This window comes from Lepidochelys kempii, chromosome 13, assembly GCF_965140285.1.
Source record: "Lepidochelys kempii isolate rLepKem1 chromosome 13, rLepKem1.hap1, whole genome shotgun sequence".
Lineage (NCBI taxonomy): Eukaryota > Metazoa > Chordata > Testudines > Cheloniidae > Lepidochelys > Lepidochelys kempii.
The window spans coordinates 2,561,599-2,589,202 of record NC_136392.1 but is presented as its reverse complement, the minus strand read 5'-3'; the positions used below and the strand labels follow the sequence as shown (position 1 = coordinate 2,589,202).

The window sequence follows — 27,604 nt, the reverse complement described above, 5'->3', positions numbered from 1 at the left end:
ATTTATTTTCTCTTAATTTTTCACTAAGATGTCTCCCTGCAGTGGTGGGTATAAGCTCCACAATTAGGGAAGGGAGGAGAGATTCATTGGCATAAGGAGCACAGGAGGCTGGTTTAGGACCCAAATTCAATTTCTAATTATTTAGAGTGTCATTTTCTGTCTCCATGATCCTTACCTCCTCCTCATGCCAGATGTGCATCTCACCAATGTAGCAGTGCAGAAGACTGCACCTGACTACGATCCAGAGAAGGTAAGTGAAAACTTACTGGCTACTTCAGCTGACCCAGCCTGTGTCCAAGCGCGCACACACTATGCTGGGTAGTTCAGGGAACGCAAGCAAGTAGCTGTTCTGACTTCGTTGTTCCAGCTACTGTGCAGTATATATGGCAGGTTGGTAGTCCCTGAGGAAGTGCTGTATGGATGCTCTGCCTTGGCTGTCCTCTGATACCCCATGAATGTGTTCATTGATGGATGGTTCAGGAGATCCAGGGAGTGAGAGCTCTGCTCTAACTGTTCCATTACAACTGTGCACTACTTTGTGGTGTTGAGCATTCTGACTCCACAAGTAATTCATTTTTGGATAATGCTTGTCAGAGACCCAGACTTGTAGTTGTTAAGGAAAAGTTAGCACATGTGACTCCATTTTGGTTTGGGGCCCACCATTGTCTAAAAGCAAGCACATCATGCACCAGGAGGAGTGTTCCTTAGATACTGCATTCCTGTGAAAATCCTCCTCCTTGTCTCCAGCCTGCTTTGACTCCCGGTATCTGTTCTTTGTCAGTCCCTAAACTCCCTATCTCCTGTGCGTGACCTACCAGGCGTAATTCGTAGCATTTGTGTGCGTGTCCTACCAGGTGTAATTCGTAACATAGTGCTTAGCATTCATTGCTATTACCACAGCTATAAGATGAGCTTAGCATCTTCAGAGGTCATCTGTAATTGCTACCCCCCTTTTCTGAGGGACCTGCAGTTGGAACAAAGAAAAAATCTTAAACAAATGAGATCAGCTTTAAATATTCTTTGTGAATCTGAGATAGTTAAAAGTTCACAGAAACAAAGGTTTGCATTGAACTTTCCATTTTATTTGCTTTTCCTCTAAATCTCTAGCCTAATATTTCTTGGTCCTTTGGAAAGGGAAGTCCTAGATGTGTGTCTTGTGAAACTCTGATGGAAAGAGAAGGTGGGATGGTGATCACTATTAGGATACCACTCCCAGTTTTGAGATTAAGTATTGGTTTTACTCCACTTTCCAAGCAGAGACTGCTGTTTCTCTCTAGACTAAGGTTAAATTATTCCTTTCCGAGATGCACTGAGGGGAGGAACATCTGATTCTGGGTGTTTGGCTTCTTATTCAGAATTGTCCTTTGACTGTAGAGAATATTCAGTGATTATTTCAGGTAGGCAAGGAAATGCATGGTCACATATGTAGGAACAGCTTGTTATAGTTGTATTTGTATGTGTTAGGGCTGCAAGTGGATGATTCAGCGATTTCGACAGTACATGACTGCCAAGCATGGGGCAGAAGTGGTGGAGACTCTCTTTGCAGAAATGGACAACATTTTCATCAAGAGCCTACAGAGTGTTCAGAAAGTGATCATCAGCGACAAACATTGTTTTGAACTGTATGGATACGACATCCTGATAGACCAGGATCTCAAGCCGTAAGGATGTTAGTGAGCATACAGGTGGAATACAGTGAATGGAAGGCTGTCTAAACAGCTATTAGACTGAAAAGGCTAAATATTAAGTACACTTGCCATAACCTCAAAAGTAATTTATGTGAAGTGTTGGCTAAGAGGCAGCCTTCTTTACAGAGTTTTAGACTGTGGTGGGGTACTTCTCCTGTTGAAGACTATGGGAAACAAACTCCGCAGGAATCTAAGAGATTGTAACAAGAAATCATACATTCAAATTTGGTTCACCGTAGATTTTTATAAAAACAAACTTTCACACAATGTGACTACTAGAAACAATTCAATTGTTTTTTAAATACACATCAAATAAAATGTGCCTTTAAACATAAAAACCTTCTTCTGCAGTGTTTGCAACCAAAATATTGCAACATTGGAAACCTGAAAATAGAACAGACTTTCACTGCAAAAGTAAACAAAGAGCAGCAAAAGCAATAAAATTAGATTTTTAAGATTTTCAGTTTTAATCATATAAAGAGCTATTAGTAACATTGATACGGAAATTTGTATAACATATGATTTAAGTTGACAGTGCCACTTTAAGCATCCTCTCATTTCTTCCTCTTCCTCCCTCTAACAATGTGTGGTAGCCGGTTTTCCAGTTACAACCCTCAATGGCTTGTCAGCATCAGTCTGATGTCTCTGCAGTGCCACTGGGGACAGCTTTATTTGAAGTGAGCTAATAAGCGCTGCTCAACTGTGGTCTTGGGTAACAACCCAAATTTGTACAAGCTAGTCTGCTGTAGTCATAGCTTCAAACCAAACTGCTGCTTCTGCAGTGACAATCTGCACAGAAAGAGCTTGTGTAACTTCTGATCAAGAAACAAATCAAGTTGAGGTGAACTGGACTGAATCACCATGATGTAACTATAATACTATAGTTTGCTGCTGTCATCTGAGCAATGTATTGGGTACTTCCGGATCCACGTAGTCATATTGAGCGGTTTGTTAGGAAACTACTTCCAAGATACATTCACATCCCTGCACTGAGGAAAGGGTTAAAACTTACCCTGTGATGTAATGGGGTGTGGGGGAAGGTGTTTCATCTAGCCTTTAGTTCTACTTGTATACTTTTTAGGGTGCTGGAGGGGCTCTCTCTTTATTACAGTTGAGCTCAGAATATTCTTTGTGTACAGGAATGATGTCTGGGGTTCGATTCCCTGTCACTTCACTCCCTCCTACCTGCTCTGCAGCAGTGCAATGAGGGTTCCCTAGACAGGCATTTCTGTTAGGTGGACAGATTGCTTAGCTGTCTGCTTCCCTCTAATTCACTGCTGTTCTCTCTACAGCTGGCTTCTTGAGGTTAATGCTTCTCCCTCACTCACTGCCAGTAGTCAGGAGGACTATGAGCTCAAATGTTGCCTTCTCAAGGACACATTGCATATTGTGGACATGGAGGGCAGGTGGGTGAAAAAACTAGTTTACTGCTCTCCATGAGTCTTACCAAAGCGTGTGAAATGTATCTGAGCTAGTCCTCCAGCTTCTGTAGACAAAAGATCGGACTCAAGGCTGCAGGTTTGTCATGCTGGCATTTGCTTCTCTCACTTGGTGCCACTGCCCTGTGACATATCTAGAACCTTCCAGTGATCCACTGGTGGGTCAGGATCCACCGTTTGGAAAACAGGTTATATAAATTTCTATTTTACACATCAGGAAACTTAAACACTGAGAACACTGTCCCAGTGGCCTTTTCTCAGGGCCACAGATGAAGGTGGTGTGAGAACTGGGTCTTGAACTGGAATTCCTGGCTTCCAGTCTAATGCTCAGACCACATGTCTCTCCTTTCATGCCTCATGTATCCAGCCTCCTGTCCCAGGAAGCTTGCCTTGCATCATTTTATGATTGACGGTGCAATTGTGCTAACCCAAGATATTAATAGTAAATAGCTGCCCATTGCAGCTCTCAGCTGTTTGGTTTTCTCCCTGATCTGCACAGGTTTCCAGCCAATGTGCAGACAGTGAATCAGATAGCTACACAGCCATTGCACATGTACTTTAACACCTTGTATTTGATATTGCAGGCTGACGGGGAAGGAGAAGCGTATTGGGGGCTTTGACCTGATGTGGAATGATGGTCCAGTCAGTAGAGCAGAAGGGAACGTGGATACACCAGTAAATGGAAGCTTCATGGCAAACACACATTTAGGTACTTCACTCATACGCAGATGGCAGGGCATCCCACTCATGGTCCTTAACTGTTTAGACATCACCAAAAGTGCAAAACATACTTTTCCCTCACGAGTAAAAGGACCAGGTGTGAATTATCACATCGTGCTAGCAGAGTGTAGTACCCCTGTGAGGCTAAGTGTGAGGGGGTGAACGTTTTCCAATAGTGGGTGTAAATGATCAAACTATAGGAGCATTAAAAGCTGATGTGGTGGCAGTAGTAAGATTTTTGGAACTCCTTACCGCATGAGCGAGCACAGGTATTCTTCACCTGCCAGTTCCTTTTAAAAACTGATTCCCAAATGTTCACAATAAAATTGTGACAGCTGTTTATTGTGCACATTTCTAATGTTGGTTGCATATTCTTGTTTTAGGAGCCCACAATAATGCCCAATTCAATCAGGCAGAAAGTGCCTATTGCAGGTTTTCACATAGCACTAAGTAGTTGAATATGCCTTCAGTATTTTCTCTGGTTGTAGCTTCATGCTAACTGATTGGAGCACAGCTTTGTCTGAAAGCAGGTGATTATCTCTACTCTTCACTCTTTGTAAGTCATATGTCACTTTGTTAATGCTTTCATTTCAGGCTACAATAATGACAGGAAAAAACAACTGAAACAGCTCTTCAAACCTCTTCATACCCAGCAGAAAGTTTAATGCTGATCCAGAGCATCAGGAAAGAGAAGTCACTGAGGACTGAGCTCTTTCACTCCCTCTTCCTCCTATCGTGGACCTGCAGTTCTCATTTGTCTCTGGACAGTTTTGCTGCCTCAGCATAGGATTGCTGGCTATTTCTTGGTTCCTTAAGATTTTCCCTGCATGGGAACCTTAGTTAACAAATGAATCCTGTTCATAAGCCAGAGCAACAATAGATGTGGGTTGGCTTTTAACTTGGACATGATGCAATCAGGTATTTTGGTTATGTTCCGTTGTGATTGACCAGTTCTTCAGTAAAGAATTAATCTGTTTTGTTCCACAGCATAGGCTGTAGCAAGGCTGTCAGCTGGCTACTACATATGACTATAGATCAGCGGTACACTCCACATTGCAGACAAAAAGCACTCCTATCCATCACTTTGACTCTGTCTATGTTGCAATGGGTATGAATAAAATATTTAATGCCTCAGTGCTGTTAGAAATCCACAAGAAGTGCTGCTTCACTGGTCCTCAATTTGAGGTTGTTGACTTCAGTAGTTTTCCTTTGAAGTGTAAGCTATAACAGGGGCTATACAGAATTTGCTCAGTAAAATGGAAGCTTTTAAGAAAAGTGGGTATTTGAGCCTCATGCTGCTGCTACTATAGAAACGTGTCAGATCGTAAGACCTGTTGCCATGATACAGTAACAATAACCTTACCGGTAGATTTTATGAAGGCCCTGAGAGTGGCTCCACGACGCTGGTTACATGAAGAGGGCTGTTATAATGAAGGGGTTTAGTACCTTTGAGATAGGAAAAGCAACTTTACCACCCTCTTACAGAAGAGATGTAATTTTCTGGGAAGCTACAGGTGAGGCTATTGGCTAATGGGAATTATTTTTAACTTTGAAATGTGGAATTTAAGCCTTAAGCCTAGAGTGCATAGATTTGCGTTTAGCAGTTAGAAGCTTGTGGCTGTAGCTCTAAACCCTGCACACTCGCTAGTTAAATACAGGCAACTTCTTAAAAGTGCAATCAAGCAAAGCTGACAGATTTATCAAAACAGCCCCTGTCTTAAGGAGAGTGGAACAAGCCTATTCTGGTGCAAACCCACTCCTGAGCTCCATTTAAATGTTATACTTGTGCAAAACTGAACAGGGCAGTGGATAGTAGTGTGTATGTGTCTGCCCAGCTGGCTGGGAGACTGGCTGAGGAGCTAACAATTACAGTTGTTCTGTTTAAAGTGTAAACACCTGGTGCTCAAAGCTGTTCACCCTATACGGCAGGAGGCTGAGTGCTAGAAAAAGATGAAGGGTCAGTTACAGTTCTCTGGGCTGAGTGTACAAAATTTCCCCAAACAGATGCAGTTGTTTCACTGGCTTGCTTGCTGTGCCTACTCCCCAGCCCTAAAATGTAAACCAGTGTTTTAAACTAAAATTCCACACCCAAAAGCACTTTCACTAATTTAGGGCACACTTTCAAGCAATGCAAACATTAACAGTGGAAAAAAGAGTGAAAGTGATTCTGCTAGGCCCCAAACTCCCTTTGCTGTATTCAGAGTGAACCAAGTTTCAACCTTATCTCTGACTTTTTCAAAATTAAATAGCAATAACAAGACATAACACACCTACCACTGTCTGCACTATTGAAGCGATGGAATATGAAGGAGAGCTGCTCACGGTAGAATCACCTTAATTCTTTTCCTTTAGTTTTTGCATTAACTGAAAAGTTATGTGTTTTGTAGAGGATATTAATATATGATTAATATTTACTAAAGTTTACCTGAGCTAGTGTGGGGAAGAAAACCTTCATTTCTAGAGAGACGACAGCAGGCTTTTCTTGTCCCTGTATGTTCCTCTTCCCCAGGCCCGTGCACAAACATAAGCAGTCATATTTACCATTTCATTAGAGCAATTAGGAACAAAGGAATTACTAGACATGGGATTTATCTAGTCCACTATCCTGTTGCCAGTAGCAGCTGCTTCCAACCGCTTCACAGAAAGGTTCAAGAAAACCTGCTGTAGGCAGTTATGGGATAATCTACCCCCAGGGAAGTTTCCTCCTAATTCCCCATCGTACACACACTCCTCCATCTCCACTCCAAATAGTTAGAATTTGTCTAAAACCCTGAAACACGAGGGTGTAATTTTTTAAACACTACTATGGCTCTGGCGAGTCTTGTTATCCACCAGTGTTTAATCCTTTTTTGAATCCTGCAGTTAGCCTCAATGATATATTGTAGCAATGGATTCCATGTGCTAATTGTGTGAAGAAAGTATTTCCTCCTTTTTATCAGTTCTGAATTAATCATTTATCAACATCATTGAATAGCCCTTTATTCTTGTATCAAGACAGGATGAGTAGAGACACCTCTTCTCTCCTCCAGACCATTCACTGGTTTGGATACTTATGTCCCCTTCCCTAATGTAAACAATCCTACTTCTTCCAGATCTCTTCTTACAAGTTTAGACACAGGAGCCTAGCTCAGAAGTAGACCCTTCAGATTAACAGGCACTCAAGTATCTATTAAAAAGAACAGGAGTACTTGTGGCACTTTAGAGACTAACAGATTTATTAGAGCATAAGCTTTCGTGGGCTACAGCCCACTTCAAAGCTTATGCTCTAATAAATTTGTTAGTCTCTAAAGTGCTACAAGTACTCCTGTTCTTTTTGCAGATACAGACTAACACGGCTGCTACTCTGAAACCTGTCAAGTATCTATTGTACACTTAAAAAAAATCCAGGAATTTTCTTAAGTGTACACTTTAATTGATTCACAATTCTCCTACCACCACAAGCTTACATAACTCAAAGTTTCTTTATTTATTCTTTGAAGACACTATGGATTCACAGTTCTTTCCCTCCTACTCCCTTTCCTGCCAATAGAATGCACTAGCTGTGGAGCTAAGTTACAGAAGTTCATACATAAAAGAGATGCAGTTAGGAATGTCCTGCTCTGATTCTAATAATCCCACTCCCACCCCAGTGATGGCAGGCTGTCAAATAACTAAAAGGGCCAGTGTTCTAGCAAGTCTCTGCAAACTGCAGTATTTAATCCATGATCAACACTGGACCCGAATGATTCCTACCGTGAAAAGATTTCAAAAGCCAAATACTTCTTAGGAAATGTACCACTCAAGAGAGATACCAGGAGTAAATATGTCTTCACAAGAAATCTGGAGATTGTCCACAGATTTTGTACTGTGAGTGACGGTCTGAATGCACCTTATCAGCAACGTTGAAGTCTCCGTGATGAAGGTCTAGTTTCGTCCTTCCAGTATCTGATTGATTGCTCTCATTTCCTCATGGGTCATGGAGTTCAAGTTAAATCCTTTCAACTCAGGTTTACCTGAGGAAGAACAACAAGCGGGAAATAAAGATATTGTTAAAAAGCATGCTCACTGGCGCCTGGTGAAAGAGTTCTCTAAACAACTGCCAGAACAAGTAGTCTGGAGAAGACACTGCTGTATTTGGCTGCAGAATTGTTCCCATAGTCATCACTGACTGAACTACCAGCAATTAGAAACAACTGATAACATGTTAGTGGTGCACAGTGGGGTCTGCAACAGAACAGTCCCAGGCACATGCCCACAAAACTCGGCAAATATGGGGCTTTTGCTGTAAAGAGAATGGAGGGGAGTTATTCTCGGAATATAATTCATGGATTTTTGGACCTCTTCCCTCCACCCCTCACCTGATTTGTGCTCACAACCAAATGTTTCCTGACCCTTTTCAAATACCTTGAGCTTCAAAGAGACGGTTGACCTTCACTCTCAGCTCTTTCCGAAGTTGGTTTATTTCCTCGTCTAAGTGCTTCTGATCTGAGAAGATAGTGATGATGGTGATAATGAAGCATCCTGGAGTACAGTGAGTTAAGGCAACATCAACTCTGAGTGAGGGGGAACTCTTCTCTGCTGCCTATTCCTTGGATTCTCACTCTCATTAAAACTTGCTGCATTTGTTTTGTCATATAGAAAAAACTAGGTATACAGTTTTCTTTCTACAGAATATACTCATGCCAGATAATCCCTTCCAGTTAAGTATAAGTGAATTGAATGGTAAGAGAAACAAGGTTCTGGAGCCCAAACAGGCTCATCTGTAACTGCATTACAACCTGTCAGAAAAGATATGCCATGAGAGTACTGGGAGCCAAACCGATGGTTTCTTAAAAGTAACCGTAAGCTATCTGGGACAGGTACTGTCTTTTGTTTGGGTGGGGGGGTGTGGGGGAATGTACAGTAACTAATTATCAGGGCCTCTGGGTACTACCACAATACAAACAGTTAATATTTCTAAACCCACCCACTTTCATAGATTTTAAGGACAGAAGGGCCCATTATGATTTTCCAGATTGACCTCCTGCATAGTATACTCCTGGGGGGATTCTGTGCCAAAAAAATTAAAATTCTGCAAAATTATGCATATTTTGTCAAAATAATGCAATATAATCACACCAGTTTCAATTGTTTTCTTAATGTATTTAAACTAAAATACAGAAAAAAAGTCTCAGTAACTATTCAGCGTTTCCTAAACAAATGAAAGTTAAGTTACAAACACTTGGTAACTAATCCCCTGCATTCCAGTTATAATCCTGGAATTTCATTTGAATTACAGAACACCACACAAAAACAAAAAAAAGTAAATATCATTTTAAATTGCTCAGACTTTCACACATGAAAGTCATACAGTTTTGCTAATCATTGTCCTGGACCTGGCTAGGTACTTTGGAAAGTGCTTGGTTCTTATGGTCCTGACATTTTTACTAACTGCTTGGTAAATGTTTTATTTGCCCTCAAAGTCTTTTTTCTTCACGAGGTAAGTAAAATAAATCCTGAGCTGTAATCTAACCCCATTGTGCCACTTTGACACAGGAAAAAAGTGAGAAAGCACATACAGCTTCCTAGCTGAGGATTCCCTTCCTGTCATTTATAAGACTCCTTTACATCACTCTGGCAGTGTAGGGGCCTTGAAACTTTCACAGATTTTCATGCTCCTGGGGGAACTGACTGAGAATCATAGAATATCAGGATTGGAAGGGACCCCAGAAGGTCATCTAGTCCAACCCCCTGCTCGAAGCAGGACCAATTCCCAGTTAAATCATCCCAGCCAGGGCTTTGTCAAGCCTGACCTTAAAAACCTCTAAGGAAGGAGATTCTACCACCTCCCTAGGTAACGCATTCCAATGTTTCACCACCCTCTTAGTGAAAAAGTTTTTCCTAATATCCAATCTAAACCTCCCCCACTGCAACTTGAGACCATTACTCCTCGTTCTGTCATCTGCTACCACTGAGAACAGTCTAGAGCCATCCTCTTTGGAACCCCCTTTCAGGTAGTTGAAAGCAGCTATCAAATCCCCCCTCATTCTTCTCTTCTGCAGGCTAAACAATCCCAGCTCCCTCAGCCTCTCCTCATAAATCACGTGTTCCAGTCCCCTAATCATTTTTGTTGCCCTCTGCTGGACGCTTTCCAATTTTTTCACATCCTTCTTGTAGTGTGGGGCCCAAAACTGGACACAGTACTCCAGATGAGGCCTCACCAATGTCGAATAGAGGGGAACGATCACGTCTCTCGATCTGCTCACTATGCCCCTACTTATACATCCCAAAATGCCATTGGCCTTCTTGGCAACAAGGGCACACTGCTGACTCATATCCAGCTTCTCGTCCACTGTCACCCCTAGGTCCTTTTCCGCAGAACTGCTGCCTAGCCATTCGGTCCCTAGTCTGTAGCTGTGCATTGGGTTCTTCCGTCCTAAGTGCAGGACGCTGCACTTATCCTTATTGAACCTCATCAGATTTCTTTTGGCCCAATCCTCCAATTTGTCTAGGTCCTTCTGTATCCTATCCCTCCCCTCCAGCGTATCTACCCCTCCTCCCAGTTTAGTGTCATCCGCAAATTTGCTGAGAGTGCAATCCACACCATCCTCCAGATCATTTATGAAGATATTGAACAAAACCAGCCCCAGGACCGACCCTTGGGGCACTCCACTTGATACCGGCAGCCAACTAGACATGGAGCCATTGATCACTACCCGTTGAGCCCGACAATCTAGCCAGCTTTCTACCCACCTTATAGTGCATTCATCCAGCCCATACTTCCTTAACTTGCTGACAAGAATACTGTGGGAGACCGTGTCAAAAGCTTTGCTAAAGTCAAGAAACAATACATCCACTGCTTTCCCTTCATCCACAGAACCGATTAGATTAGTCAGGCATGACCTTCCCTTGGTGAATCCATGCTGGCTGTTCCTGATCACTTTCCTCTCATGCAAGTGCTTCAGGATTGATTCTTTGAGGACCTGCTCCATGATTTTTCCAGGGACTGAGGTGAGGCTGACTGGCCTGTAGTTCCCAGGATCCTCCTTCTTCCCTTTTTTAAAGATTGGCACTACATTAGCCTTTTTCCAGTCATCCGGGACTTCCCCGGTTCGCCACGAGTTTTCAAAGATAATGGCCAATGGCTCTGCAATCACAGCCGCCAATTCCTTCAGCACTCTCGGATGCAACTCGTCCGGCCCCATGGACTTGTGCACGTCCAGCTTTTCTAAATAGTCCCTAACCACCTCTATCTCCACAGAGGGCTGGCCATCTCTTCCCCATTTTGTGATGCCCAGCGCAGCAGTCTGGGAGCTGACCTTGTTAGTGAAAACAGAGGCAAAAAAAGCATTGAGTACATTAGCTTTTTCCACATCCTCTGTCACTAGGTTGCCTCCCTCATTCAGTAAGGGGCCCACACTTTCCTTGGCTTTCTTCTTGTTGCCAACATACCTGAAGAAACCCTTCTTGTTACTCTTAACATCTCTGGCTAGCTGCAGCTCCAGGTGCGATTTGGCCCTCCTGATATCATTCCTACATGCCCGAGCAATATTTTTATACTCTTCCCTGGTCATATGTCCAACCTTCCACTTCTTGTAAGCTTCTTTTTTATGTTTAAGATCCACTAGGATTTCACCATTAAGCCAAGCTGGTCGCCTGCTATATTTACTATTCTTTCGAATGGGAACAGTTAACTAATAATAGGAACAATAGGCATGCTGCTACATTTCTGCCCCAGAGAATGAGATCAATTAACTCAGGCAGGCTGCTTCATTTGTGCCTCTAGCCTGCCTCACCCATAATAAAAAGCCCTACCCTTACACACCAGGGAACTGCAGTCACGAGGGACAAAGTCTCTCTCTCTCTCGTTGGCACACAGGTACGCCCAGCCCTGCACCCCTCCTCCTGACGGTGATCACCAGGCACGCACCCCAGCCCCCCCACAATCTCTGAGGCTGCTTCAGGCACGCTGGAACAGATGCGCTGCCTGGGAAGAGACACGTGTCCCCCGGCAGATTTTTTTGTGTTTTTCTGCACAGGGGGGCACAGAAAAATGCAGACCATATGAATTTTGTGCCGCCGCATGCCGCAGAATCCCCCCCAGGAGTACAGGCCAGACCATTTTACCCAGTTACCCCTGTACTGAGTCCAGTTTTAAAATGTGCCACCTTTCAATTTCATTGAATGCCCCTTTGTTCCTCATATGATAGAGGCAAGTTGAATACAAGTTCCCGATCTACCTTTCTCACCCTTCCTTTTTTTGTATACTTTTATCACATCCCCTCTCTACCAAGGTGGAGAACTAACTCATCTTCCTTTCATAGCAGAGATTTTCTTGTCACTCATCTCTGAAGCCCCTCTAATTCTGCTGCATCCCCTTTGATATGGGGTGGCCCATACCGCACACAGTATCAAAGGGAAGGTGCCCCATTGATTTATAGAATGGTATTCAGATATTTTCCATATTATTCTCCAGCCCGTTCCTTATGCATCCTAAAATTGTTTGTCTTCCTCACAGTTGCTGCCCAGGACTTATAGAACAATACACAGTGATGCCCAGGTTTTTTTCCTAAGCAGTGACAATTAACGTACATCCCAGGGAAATGTATGAGGGGTTCAAATTATCCCCTCTAATGTGTATTTGTCACCACTGAATTCCACCTGCCATTTTGCTGCCCATTTACCTAGCTTGGAAGTTCCTCATCAGCACTACTCCCTCATTTCTTTGACCTAATTTGTTCCTGTACAATTTATACCCAAGTATTAAAATATTAATTTAGCTTTTTACATTTAATCTCCTAATTCCTTAGTAAAAAGTGTAAAGGCTGCACTGTTAAACACTCAGCACAAGCTGGACAGAGGCCACCTCACTTCACAGCCAAGTTAAGGGCCTCTTCCTCTGAATTGCACTCAAGGAAAGTTGTGGGGCACTTTGGAAAGGATATGCAGGGTACATGGCTCACAAAGCAGGTTGACGAGGCAAAGCACTGAACTGGGTGTCAGGAAACTCCAGTTCTACTCCTTGCTCTGCCACTGACAAGCTACTCCCCTTCTCAGTGCCTCAATTTCCCCATGTGTAAAACACAGGTACTGGTACTTAACCTTCTCTGGAAAGCACTCTGAGGCCTAGGGATGAGAAGTGCTATCTAGGAGCTAAGCTTCCAGGCAGTGGTGAGAATAAAAGTTCTGGATATAAAAGCTCTAAGTCAATAAAGACAGACTGGCTCAGCAACCAAATTAGCGCAAGTACCATACTTGTGACACAAGACACCTGTGTATATGTCCAAGGGTATGAAAAAAAAACTTGTTCAATCCTGGCTGAAGCTTGAGAGTTTACAAGCAGGTTTTAGAAATCTGGCATCTGTCTTACCTTTCTGAATCATTTCCTTCGTTTTTGAATTTGGAAGCTGAATAAACATGTTTCCAAAGCAAACCATTGCTTTATCTGAAACAGAAAGACAGCCTGTTTAGATATTTTCATAATGAAACATGCTCCTCTGCATCCTGCTGGGTACAAAATAAATGCAAAATCCAACCAGCAGGCTAGTTTTTGTAGACCCTTCTGTGCTCCATAACAGTCTGCAGAATTGTTTAGGTGTGTGTCTAAGAGCAATTAAGCAAGATTCAGTCTCATGGAACCTGCGTAAGAGTGAGTTAGTCACAACAAACACTGTAATTGACCTTTCCCCAAATCTACCTCCACTCTGAGGCACAAACTCACACAATTACATCCGCAGCTGCAACTGTGTGTTTAATCTGCATGTGCCATTTTGGAAATGTGGCCCTCCATCACTTTGCAGGCAGGGTGTGTCAATTACAAAGATAACACAGCAACTTTGTGTCAGGCATGTCAGAGAGCTGAAAATTTCACAGATGTGAACAGCAGCGCTAACACTGGATCCCTCACCAGAAGGGTCTGGGTCCTTCTGCAGAGCCCTGAGAGCTTCTCGGTTCTGATTCCGCTTTAGATCCAGGTCCACAATCTGGAAAAGAAACACGAACATTCAGATTTCTCCGGCCTAAGGTGAAATCATAACTGTTAGGAGCTGGGTGAAGCCTTGTTTTGGGTTGAGTTAAAATCCCACTGAGAGCCCTAGGTCTGGACTTACCCTGCAATTAACATAACTGCAAGGGCAAGCCCCTGCCCAGGACAAAAGGTGAGTGTGAGGCCCCTGGGACGTTCTGGCCGAGCATCGTTTCGGGGAGGAGTGTGGGATGAGCACAAACACCTGTCAGGGATGGTCTAGAGAATTCTCAGTCCTGCCATGAGTGCAGGGGACCGGACTAGGGGACCGCTCCAGCTCCCTTCCAGTCCTACGAGGGAACACGGGGAAAGGGGGAACGGCCCAGGGCAGAGAAGGAGGCAGAAACAAGCTAGAAAGCCGAGCGGCGCCCGGCGGAGCCCTGGGAGAGCCGGAGAGCCAGCCAGCCAGCGAGCTTTGGGCTCTGGCGGCTAAAGCGGCCGGGGGCTGCGGCTCGGTTCCCGGTTCCCCCCGCGCTGGGGCGAGCAGGGGCTTCCTACCGGCCTGTAAATCGCCCCCCCGCCCCCGTCAGTCCCCCCCCTCCAGCCGGGGCCCGCCACGGGGCAGCCCCAGGGCCGCTCGGCCTGGCTGGCCGGGGGGTCCCGAGGGGCGCCGCGATGGACCGGGGGAGAGGCCGCCCGCCCGCGGTACCTGCCGCCGCCCCGCCAGCACCTCCTCCGCCAGCTCCTCCACCTCGGCCACGTAGCGCAGCACGAACTCGGCCTCCCGCGCCATGGCGCCCGGCCGGTCCGCCCGCAAACCCGCCCGGCCGGGAACCGCGGCCCGCGGGCGCCAGGGGGCCGGGCGGGCCAGAGCCGCCCCTCGGCCCGGGGCCTGGGCCGGGCCCGCCCGCTCCTGCGGCCCCTTGGGCCCCCGGCCGGAGCCCGGCGCCCCTTCGGCCCCGCCGCGGCGAGCGGGCCTGCCGGGCCCTTCCCCGGCTCCCCGCCCGGGGGCTGCCGCCGGGGCCGCTGTTGCCGAGGGCGCCTCCCTGGGGCACGCCCGCTCTGCGGGGCTCGCCGGCCGGTGGGGGTCTCTTGTGGAGGGCGCCCCTGTGCTCGGTCCCAGGCGGTGCCGTCGCCTCGCCTAGGGTGACCGGACCGCCAGTGTGAAAACCGGGAGAGGCGATGCGGGGTCACAGGCCCCTGGATTTCCCAAAAGAAAGTCCTGAATAGCGGGACTCTCCCTGTCAAACCCGTACACCTGGTCACCCCAGGTCACTTGCGCCGACCCCTCAGCCCCAGCCATATTGCCAGGCGCCTCCCGCTCCCGGGGGGACCATGGCACCCGCCGCTGCCATGCACCTGCCTCTGGGGTGGGAGGTAGCCCTTGCTTAAGGGCAGGCCCTGGCGCAGAATCCTGTCGCGGGTTGGAAGGTCCCGGGGGTAGAGAACCCTTACCCGAATTATAATTGGCCTTGGGGCGAAGGGCACAACGCTGAAAAGTGCCGTGGAATGGCTCATGAGCACCAAGTCAGCGTGGGTTCCTGGCTTCCTGCTCCCTAAGCCCCCCTCTGAGACCACAGAGGTGCACCTGGTTACACCAGATACCAGGGGTCTGTGGGTTTCAGAGCAGCAGCCCTGTCACTCTGTATCCGCAAAAAGAAGAGGAGGACTTGTGCCACCTTAGAGAGACTAACCCATTTATTTGAGCATAAGCTTTCCTGAGCTACAGCTCACTGCATCGGATGTCTGTAGATGATTGATACCCCTAGATGCTGTGCAGCTGCATAATTCTTCCTTCTAATTCTGAATACGGCAGCATTCGGGATAACTTCAGCTTTCAGCCTAGATATGTGAACTGACTTCTTTACCTTTGGTCCTTGTTACAAGAACTGAGTGTTTCTCTGTGGAGAATGGAGACGTGCTGAATGGAATGCAGGCATCCTGAGTACATTTGCAGGGGGCGTTAGTGCATGTCTGTGCGAGAGAGAGAGAAGCAAAAAATCTTCGGTCAAGATGAAGTCGTGTTTATATGGCAAAAATCACTTGAAATTAAACAAATATGTTTTAGAGACTTTCCAGTCAAAAAGAGGACAGCTTAAGTAAATAGCCTCTGAGTTTGAAATAATTGAGAAAGGACAAAGGTATTGTTTGCGGTATAAGAGCAAAAAGGGATGTCAAATACTTGGTGAGGGGTAGGGACTTGGTAGCATCCCCCTCCATGCCTCTTCTGCTGGGTCATTGCCTGAACACTCTTTGTTGCCAAAATACTCTATAAGGGTCTTCTTTACTGGAGAAATGACAGCTGAATATTTAGCAACTCAGGACAGGGAGAGGTTTCTGTGGAAGTGAGTCAGCACCACTCTTGATGAAGCAGCAACTCTGCTGCGTGAAAGAGTAAATTACATTAATGTAATTAAACAGGGGCACTCAATTCATGAAGAGCATCTGTTTAATGCACAAAAGCAATAAAAGTGAGGGATCAGGGCTTCTCCAAGACTGGTCCCTGCCAAGTCACTGAGCAGTTGTCATTAAGGTATTGAAGGCTCTTCCTGGTGTTAAGAACCACTTCAGCTGCAGCTGAAGTCCTTGGAATAATGCAACTTCATGTAACTTTGGAGTCCAGTTATGGATTGCATAAGTGAAAAGATTTTGCCAAAGAAATATGTAGGGAAACCTCCCAGAATCTGGATGTAAACTAATATTAATGATTGATTTGCATTAAAGGTTTTTTTGGGTTTTTTTTGCTGTGCTTGGAAATTGCTTACAATATTAAGTGTCTGCAAGGGTGGGAAATATGTCTGGCTGGGAGGGTGGGAAATGTGTCTGCAAGCTGCATGGAAACTTTTTAAAGGCACCATAATAGAGGTTCAACTTAAATGTACACCCCAAATTAAAAAAAACATAGAAAGAGAACCAAAAAAAAAGAGCCACCGTGACTAAACTACAAAGTAAAAGAAGCAGTGAGAGGCAAAAAGGCCTCCTTTAAAAAGTGGAAGTTAAATCCTAGTGAGAAAAATAGAAAGGAGCATAAACTCTGGCAAATTAAGTGTAAAAATACAATTAGGAAAGGCAAAAAAGAATTTGAGGAACAGCTAGCCAAAGACTCAAAAAGTTATAGCAATTTTTCTTTTAAGTACATCAGAAGCGGGAAGCTGCTAAACAATCAGTGGGGCCATTGGACAATCGAGCTGCTAAAGGAGCCCTCAAAGACAACAAAGCCATTGCGGAGAAACTAAATTAATTCTTTGCATTGGTTTTCACGGCTGAGGATGTGAGGGAGATTCCCAAACCTGAGCCATTCTTTTTAGGTGACACATCTGAGGAACTGTCCCAGATTGAGATATCATTAGAGGAGGTTTTGGAATAAATTGATAAATTAAACAGCAATAAGTCACCAGGACCAGATGGTATTCACCCAAGAGTTCTGAAGGAACTCAAACGTGAAATTGCAGAACTACTAACTGTCGTCTGTAACCTATCATTTAAATCAGCTTATGTACCAAATGACTGGAGGATAGCTAATGTGATGCCAGTTTTTAAAAAGGGTTCCAGAGGTGATCCCGGCAATTACAGCCTGTAGGCCTGACTTCAGTACCGGGCAAACTGGTTGTAACTATAATGAAGAACAATATGTTCATCTATATGTCTGACAATAATTTGTTGAGGGAGAGTCAACATGGTTTTAGTAAAGGGAAATCATGCCTCACCAATCTACTAGAATTCTTTGAGGGGGTCAGCAAGTATGTGGACCCAGGGGGATCCAGTGGATATAGTGTATTTAGATTTTCAGAAAGCCTTTGACAGTGTCCCTCACCAAAGGCTCTTACGCAAAGTAAACTGTCACGGGATAAGAGGGAAGGTGCTCTCATGAATTGGTAGCTGGTTGAAAGATAGGAAACAAAGGGTAGGTATAAATGGTCAGTTTTCAGAATGGAGAGAGGTAAATAGTGGTGTCCCCCAGGGGTCTGTACTGGGACCAGTCCTATTCAACATATTCATAAATTATCTGGAAAAAGGGGTAAACAGTGAGGTGGCAAAATTTGCAGATGATACAAAATTACTCAAGATAGTTAAGACCCAGGCAGACTGCAAAAGGATTGCTCAAAACTGAGTGACTGGGCAAAAAATGGCAGATGAAATTTCATGTTGATAAATGCAAAGTAATGCACATTGGAAAGCATAATCCCAACTATACATATAAAATGATGGGGTCTAAATTAGCTGTTACTACTCAAGAAAGAGATCTTGGAGTCATTGTGGATAGTTCTCTGAAAACATCCATTCAATGTGCAGCAGCAGTCAAAAAAGCGAACAGAATGTTGGGAATAATTAAGAAAGGGATAGATGATAGGACAGAAAATATCATGTCTTTATATAAATCTATGGTACGCTCACATCTTGAATACTGTGTGCAGATGTGGTTGCCCCATCTCAGAAAAGATTTATATTGGAATTGGAAAAGGTTCAGAAAAGGGCAACAAAAATTATTAGGGGGATGGAACAGCTTCCGTATCAGGGGAGATTGATAAGACTGACTTTTCAGCTTGGAAAAGAGATGGCTAAGGGGAGATCTGATGGAGGTCTATAAAATCATGACTGGTATAGAGAAAGTAAATAAGGAAGTGTTGTTTACTCCTTCTCATAACACAGGAACTAGGGGTCACCAAATGAAATTAATAGGCAGCAGGTTTAAAACAAATAAAAGGAAGTATGTCTTCATACAACACACAGTCAACCTGTGGAACTCCTTGCCAGAGGATGTTGTGAAGGCCAAGACCATAACAGGATTCAAAAAATAACTAGATAAATTCATGGAGGATAGGTCCATCAATGGCTATTAGCCAGGATGGACAGGGATGGTGTCCCAACCTCTGTTTGCCAGAAGCTGGGAATGAGTGACAGGGGATGGATCACTTGATGACTCCCTGTTCTGTTCCTTCCCTCTGGGGCACCTGGCATTGGCCACTGTCGGAAGACAGGATACTGGGCTAGATGGACCTCTGGTCTGACCCAGTATGGCTGTTCTTATTAAATAAACTGAGGTGAAAGCTCACAAAGCAGACAAACAGTGGTACCCCTGTGTCCACAAGCCCTCTAGAACACCAAGGAGTTAGTAGGGTAATTAAAGTAGATGAAGCAGTTGGAGAGAAGGTAAATGAATTCCTTGCAGCAGCCTTCCTAAAGCAGATGATGAGGAAATTCCTGCCTCAAGGGCATTCTTTACAGGAAATCATAGTATGGCATGAACAGAGCAAGAAGTCTCTGAAGAAGAGATTATGGAACAGCTCAAGTAACTTGAGTGCAGGGAGTCCCTAGAACCAGATGGCATTCCCACAAGAGTTCTTAAGGAACTAAAACTTGAGGCTGCCCTAAGGTTCTGTAACAGATCCCTAACCATGCTCCTGAACCTGAAGAATGGAAATTCACCACTGTGATTATCTTCTTCTAAAGAGGAGCCAGGGTGACCATGAGAATTACAGATTAACAAGCCTCCTGTCAGTGCGGGGAAAACTGACTGAGTGTAATTTCCAAATAATACACCAAATAATAGAAAAATGTTAAATGAATACAGGCAAACCAGCACAGGTGCTTGAAGGGTAAATATTGCTACTCTGACCTGCTAGAAATTTTTGGCAGAGCTATTAAAATAATGGAGGAAGGGGGAATCGGGCAGATATAGTTTACTTGGATTTTCCAAAGCATTTGCCAAGGTCGTTCCAAGATGCTGTTAAAGAAAATAAATAGCCATGGAGTAAAGGGGCAAAATCCTGTAGGGATTTGAAAAGTAGCTAAATGATAGGAAATAGTGTCATAATTAACAGCTGCTTTTCATAGAGATAAAATGTTTAATAGTGGGAAACCATGGTGATCAGTGTTGGAATCAGTCTTAAATGTGTATGAAAGAGTTGGTGGAAAGTGGGAAATGTGGAGTGATATTTTCTGATGACTGAAACCTATGTAGATCATTAACAATTATCAAGGATTGTGAGACTCTTCAGAAGGAGTAACATTGGGGTTTGGGCATCACACTGGCAATGACATTTACTCATCTCCCCTCTCTTTAATTCAGATAAAGGGAGGACTTTTTAATTGAGGTGTATGAAATACCAAAGGGTCTACTGAAATCCTTCTGGTTTCAGACACTCATTTTCACGCTGAACACTGGATGTGAGAACACAATGGCACTCAGAGCTGAAAGGCAGTACATCTAAAATAATGGGAGTTTTCTTCTTAACTCATTGTGCAATCAACCTACAGAACTCCTTGCAGCAAGAAGTGACAGTTGGTTACACCTAGTGACAGTTGTGGAAAGAATAGACTAATTTCCTTGGAGGATTTCAACAAATCCATCACAAACTGAGTCTGACTAAACAGAATGAATGAATGAATGAATGAATGGAGTTTCATATCTGGGAGCATCTTGCAAGAGAATGGCTTCCATGCAAATTTTTGGAGAGGAGGGAACTCTCTAGGAAGCAATTTTTGACTGGGCTTTCAGTAACAGAGCTGAAATGAGTGGACATGTACAGGTGTAGTAGCAATGATGGGCCAGATTCTGCTGTTGGTCATGCTGGAGTAAATGTAGAGTAATTCCACAGAAATCAATGGATTTAGGCCACATCAACACCATTGTAACACAGCGTAATCTGCCCCAGGAAGACAAGAATCTAGACAGACTGGTAGTGAGGTCTGAAATGAGTGCCAAAGACAGGAGAATAACTGTTTAATTTCAGTAGGATACATTCTGAGAGACTCCATTAAGATGTGGGCAAAATTGAGAAGAAAAAGCAATGGAGGAAAAGGACACAAAGAGGAAATGGAAAGAATTGAAGATAAATTACTGTATCCCCAAGTGTTCTCCATGCACCATACAGCTCAATAACTACCCTAGGAGCAGAAAAAGGCAATGAGAATGAACAAGGAAGTACAGAAAGTAGAGAGAGAAGTGCCCTCAAGGTCTAAAACATCAGGTTTTGGAGGAGGATGGGAGGGGTGTCAGCAAAGGTAAGAGTAAATCCATGGTAGGAAAAGAGAGGATGACGGATGAAGGGAAAGCTGCAGTGTTTTAGTGTAAAAGGTAAAGGTGACTATAACAAGGAAATGAATTCTTGGTTATAGATTGCACAAAGCAGAGTGAAGAGGGAGCATTTCTGGCTTGTTCACGTTCCCATCCGGAACGCAGGGTGCAGCTGGGTTGATGCTGAAATTACATGGGAATCAGATTTCAGAGTAGCAGCGGTGTTAGTCTGTATCCGCAAAAGGAGGACTTGTGGCACCTTAGAAACTAACAAATTTATTTGAGCATAAGCTTTCGTGAGCTACAGCTCACGTCATGCTCACTTCATTGGATGCATCTGATGAAGTGAGCTGTAGCTCACAAAAAATTATGCTCAAATAAATTTGTTAGTCTCTAAGGTGCCACAAGTCCTTTTTTTTTTTAAGGGAATCAGAGACATTGAGGGGGGAATGAGCAGCTTGTATAGGAGCCCAGTCCTGCAAGCAACTACTCAAGTAAGTAATCCTATTGAAGGCAATGCCACTGCTCACGTCGGTAAGGTCTGCTCCTGTGAAAGTGGATTTGCAGATTGAGATGCTTATCTTGTAGCACAGCTATTTGGCCCTTTGGTGTTGCTTTAGGCTTTCCAAAACCAGAGCTGGGTAAGTGAATTTAATACAACCAGAGTCAATAGGCTTGTGCTTGTTCACATCAAAGCTGAATTTTGTTCTTTATTTTTAGGAATAAGATCCCCCACCCCCATGGAGGCTATAGATCTGAAATAATTAGACAAGAGGGATGAGCTATGTGAGTAAGAGGGAGGAAGCCGGGGGCAGGTGAATGTAATATAGGAAGGGATAGACCAGTGAGGTTAAACTGAACTTCTGTGACTAGTCATTGTGTGGAAATGTTTACCAGGAAGAAACACTTGTGTATTTAGAACAAAAAGAAATTGTAGGGTACAGCTTGCTTCTGTGAGACAAGAGCACACCCGAAGATGGACTTTCTAGCATCTTATGGAAACATAGCGTTGTGTGGCCGAACAATCATCTCACTGAAATCCTCTGTAGTATAGGCAAAAACCTGCCCTCATGTATAACCATGCACCCCCATTTAGGTCATGGGTGCATGTAAATTTGATCCATGATTTTGAACACCGTGAAGACCCCACTAGGATCTTAGAAGGAAGACCCTGCTCCCACGGCATTCAGATTCACTGTGCAAACATGCACAGCCAAGACTCGGCGCTTACCTTTAAAGGACCCTCTTTCAGTTGGGCAGAGGGACAAGAATACTCTGTCCAGAGCTGGGCCAATCTGTTGCACCATCACCTCTGCCACAGAGCTGTTACCAGTGGCTACACACACCCGTCACTGGTCATTTGCAGCTGATCTGTGAGGACATGAAGAGGAGGGACTGATCCGTGCTCATGATTTGCCCCTGCTTCCCCTCCCACATCAGGCCTTAGTTTGTGCTTGTGCACACACACACACACAGAGTAACTTTTTAGATGAAAGCCAATTGCTTTTCCACATGTCTCTGCAGCTGTAAATAATTTATGCTTTGTCATAAATAATCCCCCTTTCTCCCCACCCCCAAGCAGTGCTCACTGGGCTTTGCTTATTCTTGCTGCTTTCTAACAATACATCCATGTCAGGCAGATGGGCTCATTAATAGCAGAGGGTTGGCTGTTGTGATTTTTTTTTTAACAATACGTAATAAAGCGAGCATTAGAAGACACAGTCGATGAGATCAAATTTCATTCACTGCAGCTAGGCTGCTCTTTCAGAGCTCAGTCGGTTATCTGCTCCTGACAGTTCCCTGGGGAAGGGGATCTATCTGTGAAACAGGGCAGCGCCTACCAATAATACAGAACCCACATTAATGAAAGATGCAGTGATCTGCACTAGGAACTAGGCTTCATTCACTGTAAAACCTGCCTGATTACAGACATTTAGTGAGTCAGTGGCAACAAATCTAGCAATGAGCAGAGAAGTCCGAGGTGGGTGCCCAACCATTGCACCTATGGACCACACTGGTAGCTTGCCAGGACCTTGAGAACATTATATAGGACATGTATTTAAATCTTCAGACATTTTAAAATGAGAACTACGTTCACATGCTCGTACTGGTGTTTGAAACATCACTAGCAATTGCTGCTTGTTTGAGTTCACTGAGATTAAAATTCCACTGATGATCAATTTTGTGTTCTTCCTTCTCTTACAAGCGGAGCGCGACTAGGGGATAGATTCAGGATGCTACAGCCCTTCAAGCTGCTCTTTCTGTGCCGTCGTTCTAAGGCATCCCATTTGTGGGAATTGGAGGGATTTCAGAAATCAGAAGCGTTTTGGTTCCCATTTTTCCTAGTCCACCTGATGTATGACAACCTGGTTATCTCCACTCTGCTGGGCTCCTATGATTGTAATTAGTTGTGCACGTACTGCACTTAGAACTGTACAGAATGTGCAGCATGCAGGGCCTCTGCCACGCAGATCTCTGTAGGCTAATGAATGAAAAGCAGTAAATCCATCGCACAGCATTTCTTCTGTATATGACTGAGAACTATCCATGCTAGGTGTTTGGATAGTGTGATGATGGGCATGGGGTAAATATGACAGATTAGAGGGATGGGTTACCCCAGGTAGGTGGCATGGTAGAAATTTATTTTGAAGGAGAGATTTGGGGCATCATGTAAGAATGCACAAAGAAGAGAAGAATACAGAGGGAGGGAGGTGTTGGTGGAAGAGGGGGAGTGGTATGACAGGAAACCAGAGATGATGGCCAGAATAGAGCCACTTTCATAGAAACATTAAAAATAGAGAGAAATTCCCATAAACATGCATCCCACTTCAGACAGTGCAGGATTGATGTTAAATGCCACAAATGATGGTGCTTTTTCTTTTGGAAGACTATTCCACCACTTAATAGTTTGCAAAGTTAACAAATTGTCCTCAATGTTCATCCCAAATATCTTTCTTGTTTTCATACCAATTACTATTTATTGATAACAAAACTTAACATTTAAATAGGGTTTTTCAAGCATGAACTCATTGATCTTTAACCAGTTTAGTGCTTGAACCATCCTTCAGAGTGCCTTTCTCCCTAACCCTGATCTGTTCTCCAGATTAGGATTCATCTTAATCCCTAATAGTTATGGGTTCTTTTAACCCCTGAAGAATTTCCTCCAAGTTTTCTTAGCATTAACTATAATTGTGAATATTCTTGTTATCCATTTCAGTGTCCACGCTTTAATTCCTTTTCCTTTCGGTAGAATACTGTTCAGTCTTGGCTTCTTAGGTACAGTCTAATTTCTGTTCATTTTAATTTCATTTTTATTCCTTGCAGTGAGTTTGATGCTGGTGCCACATTGACAGCTGTGGAGACTGTGGCCCTCTCTTCAGAGACTAGGGGAGGGAGTAGCAAGACCAGTGCAAGCTTCCCCACACTACCCAGTCAATGACTTGGAAGACAACTCCAGGGATGAGGGGGAAGGTCACCCTCCATGGCCCATTCAGTCCTTGGCCCTTCTGCTGAAACTGCCAGTAAGGAGGCCAATTAATGCCAGTTGTAATGGTAGTTTTAATTATGTAGGTATCTGTCCCGGACTCAGGACAAGCAACTCCATTCACATACATCATCAGCTAAGTGTCAAGAAATACCAAGTGTAGACTGGACCATTTCTAGCGATGACAGGCTCCATCCCCAGTGAGCCACCCAGTCCCCCTTCTATTTGTTTTTAGGAGCCGCTGGCTGCTCTGCAATTCAGCAAGCACATTTTAAAATTCAAAAAGCGCCTTGTGAGTCTTTAAACATTAAAATGCTCCAGAGTGGTCATTATACCCTCCCCTTGCAATTCCGGCTCAGTGTCTCATGATTACAGTCATCCCATTCTGTCACCCACAGATTGCTGAGGGTCAGGGGGAGAGAGTGGGGAGAAGCCAGGAGGATAAACAGGTGCATTCCAAGAATACTCTCTCCAATCATCAGTCCTCTTTGGTATGATAAGTACAGGAAATGGGAAACAAAACAAGGCACGTCCCAGCTGCTGGTGATCTGTGAGGTTTGTTTGGCAGAAAACATTTGAATCCTAAACTCTCAGAAATGGGATCCTTTCCAGAGAGCGTTAGCATTCTATGTCAGGAAAGGAAACAGCTCCTGTGGTCTTGGAGCAAAAAACCTCTCTCTTCCTCCATGGAGCTAGCAAGCTGTCTGACCTTGAACGTGTCCTAAATGGAGTCAAGAAGGTCCGTTATTTGCATTCTGTCAGTAGAAGCTGCCAGTGTTGTTGCCCTTTGAAGAGCTGACATCTGAGATGCTGTAGGGAGGCCTAAGAAAAATGGGAGTGATTGTGAATGTGCAAAATTAGCACTTTATATTGGGGGGGAACCTGAGACTCCAGCAGCAGGGATCACACCAAGCCAGAGTTGTCCTCAGGGCCTTGAGGAACGGTTCCAGAAGGGTGTGATAGCTAGTCAAAAAGGGATGGGCCATATTCACACCTGAATTAATTCCAGGGGTTACAGTGGGGTTAAATGTGTAGGGAACTGTTAGAGAGCTTATTCCTTCACTCTCCCACTTCCCTGGTCCTTCTTGCATGAACAGAGAACATGAACAATACCTGAAGTCCAAAGGTGCAAACAATTCAATGTTTATTGGGGTGAACTTCCAGCAAGCTTAAAGCCAAGTTCCTTTTTCCTTATTTTTGAATCCCAACTTACTTCCTGTTTGCCACTAATTTATATAGTAATATTCTTAGCTATACCTTAACCAATCATTCTACTGAAATTTAACTAACCAATCCTAACATATTGTAACATGATTAGCTAACCAATTATATCCCACCACCTTAATTAGTTTACACCCAGCAAAATTAATTATACAGCAGACAGAAACAATCACAGAACCAGACAGAGACCATGCCAATAAAAATAGCAAAGTGGGAACTATAGTGACAAAACAATACAGAAGTGGGGATTTCACAAGGACATCTATAAAGACATAAGGGTTTCCCAGCTGTGAATATTGATAAGTGAGTTCTTACCAGACAGAAAACTATCAACCTAAATTTCCTTTTACATCTTCTAGGCTCTTCCCTTTCTCTGGAGGTGGTAGATCGGATCCCCTTCCTAACGGCCCCAGATTGACTAGTTTGGGATGTGAGGATGTGACCGTTAGCTTCCCAGCTTATGGCTGCCTCTGCTGCTTAGCCAAAGGCCTTGGCCTAAGAACAGGTCCCCAGACTGTCACGGTGAGAAAAGGCCCTTACACAGATTCTTTCTTGTATACCTCTATTACTAGCTAAATGATAAACATAGACCTACATTCTTAGAGTCTAGGCCTTTACAGACAGGCCTAAATATCTATATCCTAACACTCCACCCCTTTTTTTTCTTTTGGGATCCTCCTGCCCAGGTATCCCTGGAAAAGCAGAGGACATATGGCGACACACTTTCTGATAGGGCCAGGCATCAAGGTGGAAGGTGTCGATGCTCCATCTGTCCCACTGCCCCTTGTGTAGTACCATGCCCTGCACCTTCTCTCGTACGGGCATACCACACCTATTCCAATTAGTGTTCCAGACTTCCCAGTGTAGTGGGCCCGAGAAGGTTGGGTCCGGGTTGTCTAGTACACTTGGGGGGGGCTTACTACATTACTTATAGGTTATAATTAGTGGCTGTTCTCTAGGGGGTTGTGCCCCCCTTGATCGTTTCCATATGCAATGTAACACACATATAGTTAATACACCAGCTGCCATGATAATCCACAGCAACACCGAGAGTCCTGACCACTGCAGTATGGTCCGACATCCTGGCCACCACCAAAAACACTGCTTCTCCTCCTCTGATAAGGTTAACATTTTGTCAGCGCCATCCTGTAGTGTGTACTGTAAGTGTGTCCAACTGTTGGCGCTTGCAGCAAGTTGCTCTTGTAATCTTTGTGTACTTTTGTCCATATTGTGTGTCCATTGAATATCCACAGTGAACTTTGGTATTGTCCAAACCAATTCAACTACTTGGTACGGTATGGAGTAGTAGGTGCCGGTTCGATTGTTTAACGATTAAGTCCACTGATCCATTGGTGCACCATAGTCCAGGTGGCAGTGTATAGAAGTTCATAATTTGGTCATACACTGGAAGGATTTTGCCTCCTAGTGTTATATTGCAGGATTGCATACATTCCCAACAGAATACACCGTACCCCATATGCATTACCCCTAAATGCCCCCCCTTTGCAATAAGCCGTTGATCCTGCTCCTCCATAGTCATAGGAGAGGGGCACATCCATATTTCTCCTCTGGATATACAACTGCTTAATGTGATGACAGTCCAATTTACCCCATTCCACGCCCCCCCCAACTATTTCCTAGTGGCTCCCAACGCACTCCCCCTTCCCTACTTACTCCCATAGGGTTCAAGGGAACCACCTTATTTGCATTTCCTTCCCATGGTATCATAGTAACAATTACACAAGAACTGTCCCCAAAGGTCGGGGATGTTATTTTCCAGGTAGATGGGTATGTTTTTGCAATTGTGGATAAATATGGGTTAGCCTCCCGATTTAATACTGAAGGCCATTGTTCTGACCAAGCATCTCTCATAATATCCATTAACATTATTAACTGAGCATTTTGAATACCTGCGCACACTTCTCCCCATGTTAGTCTTCTGAAGCCACCCCCCACCCGTGTCACCAGGTCCCCTGCCCAGTGAGTTAACTGCAAGTTTACCTCCACTGCGTCCTCCACCCTGTGGCAACTGCCGATACTTGCTGTGCCATTAATTCATTAATTTGTTGTTGAAATTTCACATTTTGGCTCACTAATTGTTTGGTTACCCCC

General features: G+C 44.3%; 3 protein-coding genes across 7 annotated transcripts in view; 1 reads left to right on the top strand and 2 right to left on the bottom strand.

Annotated features, from left to right (window-relative positions):
• TTLL9 (tubulin tyrosine ligase like 9) overlaps positions 1-5,004 on the top strand; it is a 49,350-nt gene extending 44,346 nt beyond the window's left edge. Inside the window, exons 10-14 of one of the 3 annotated variants that reach the window (XM_073308717.2) lie at positions 192-250; positions 1,465-1,661; positions 2,981-3,094; positions 3,712-3,836; positions 4,442-5,004. In XM_073308717.2, coding sequence (XP_073164818.1) covers positions 192-250; positions 1,465-1,661; positions 2,981-3,094; positions 3,712-3,836; positions 4,442-4,512 — 566 coding nt within the window. In that variant the 3' untranslated portion in view covers positions 4,513-5,004. Of the gene's footprint in view, positions 1-191; positions 251-1,464; positions 1,662-2,980; positions 4,137-4,441 lie in introns of those variants that run through there. The other 2 variants (XM_073308716.2, XM_073308728.2) reach the window with 2 other exon arrangements.
• Positions 1-6,354, bottom strand: part of LOC140896711 (uncharacterized) — a 29,933-nt gene extending 23,579 nt beyond the window's left edge. The window contains exon 1 of the mRNA XM_073308734.2: positions 6,273-6,354. The gene's annotated coding sequence lies outside the window, so the exon portion shown is untranslated. The remainder of the gene's footprint in view (positions 1-6,272) is intronic.
• Positions 6,355-6,810: 456 nt separating this feature from the next.
• On the bottom strand, positions 6,811-15,398 carry PDRG1 (p53 and DNA damage regulated 1). 3 transcript variants are annotated; one of them, XM_073308740.2, is made up of 5 exons: positions 15,225-15,398; positions 13,713-13,788; positions 13,176-13,250; positions 8,231-8,347; positions 6,811-7,839 (listed from the first exon to the last, which is right to left on the bottom strand). In XM_073308740.2, exons 1-5 carry the CDS (start codon positions 15,285-15,287, stop codon positions 7,751-7,753), a joined length of 420 nt encoding a protein of 139 aa, XP_073164841.1. In that variant the 5' UTR covers positions 15,288-15,398; the 3' UTR covers positions 6,811-7,750. The 3 variants fall into 3 exon arrangements, with proteins under 3 accessions (XP_073164841.1, XP_073164840.2, XP_073164842.2); XM_073308739.2 differs by lacking the exon at positions 15,225-15,398 and adding an exon at positions 14,479-14,772; XM_073308741.2 differs by lacking the exon at positions 15,225-15,398 and adding an exon at positions 14,479-14,752 and having other exon boundaries at positions 8,231-8,311.
• Between the last annotated feature and the right edge of the window lie 12,206 nt (positions 15,399-27,604).

Bases quoted from the DNA above. Each gene is read 5' to 3' on its own strand.
- PDRG1 (XM_073308739.2), bottom strand. From the start codon at position 14,562: ATGGCGCGGGAGGCCGAGTTCGTGCTGCGCTACGTGGCCGAGGTGGAG. The intron at 13,251-13,712 runs GTGAGGGATCCA...TTTCTGTTTCAG, and splicing joins GAAGGACCCAGACCCTTCTG to ATAAAGCAATGGTTTGCTTT. The intron at 8,348-13,175 runs GTAAGACAGATG...ACTGTACTCCAG, and splicing joins GAAGGAAATGATTCAGAAAG to GATGCTTCATTATCACCATC.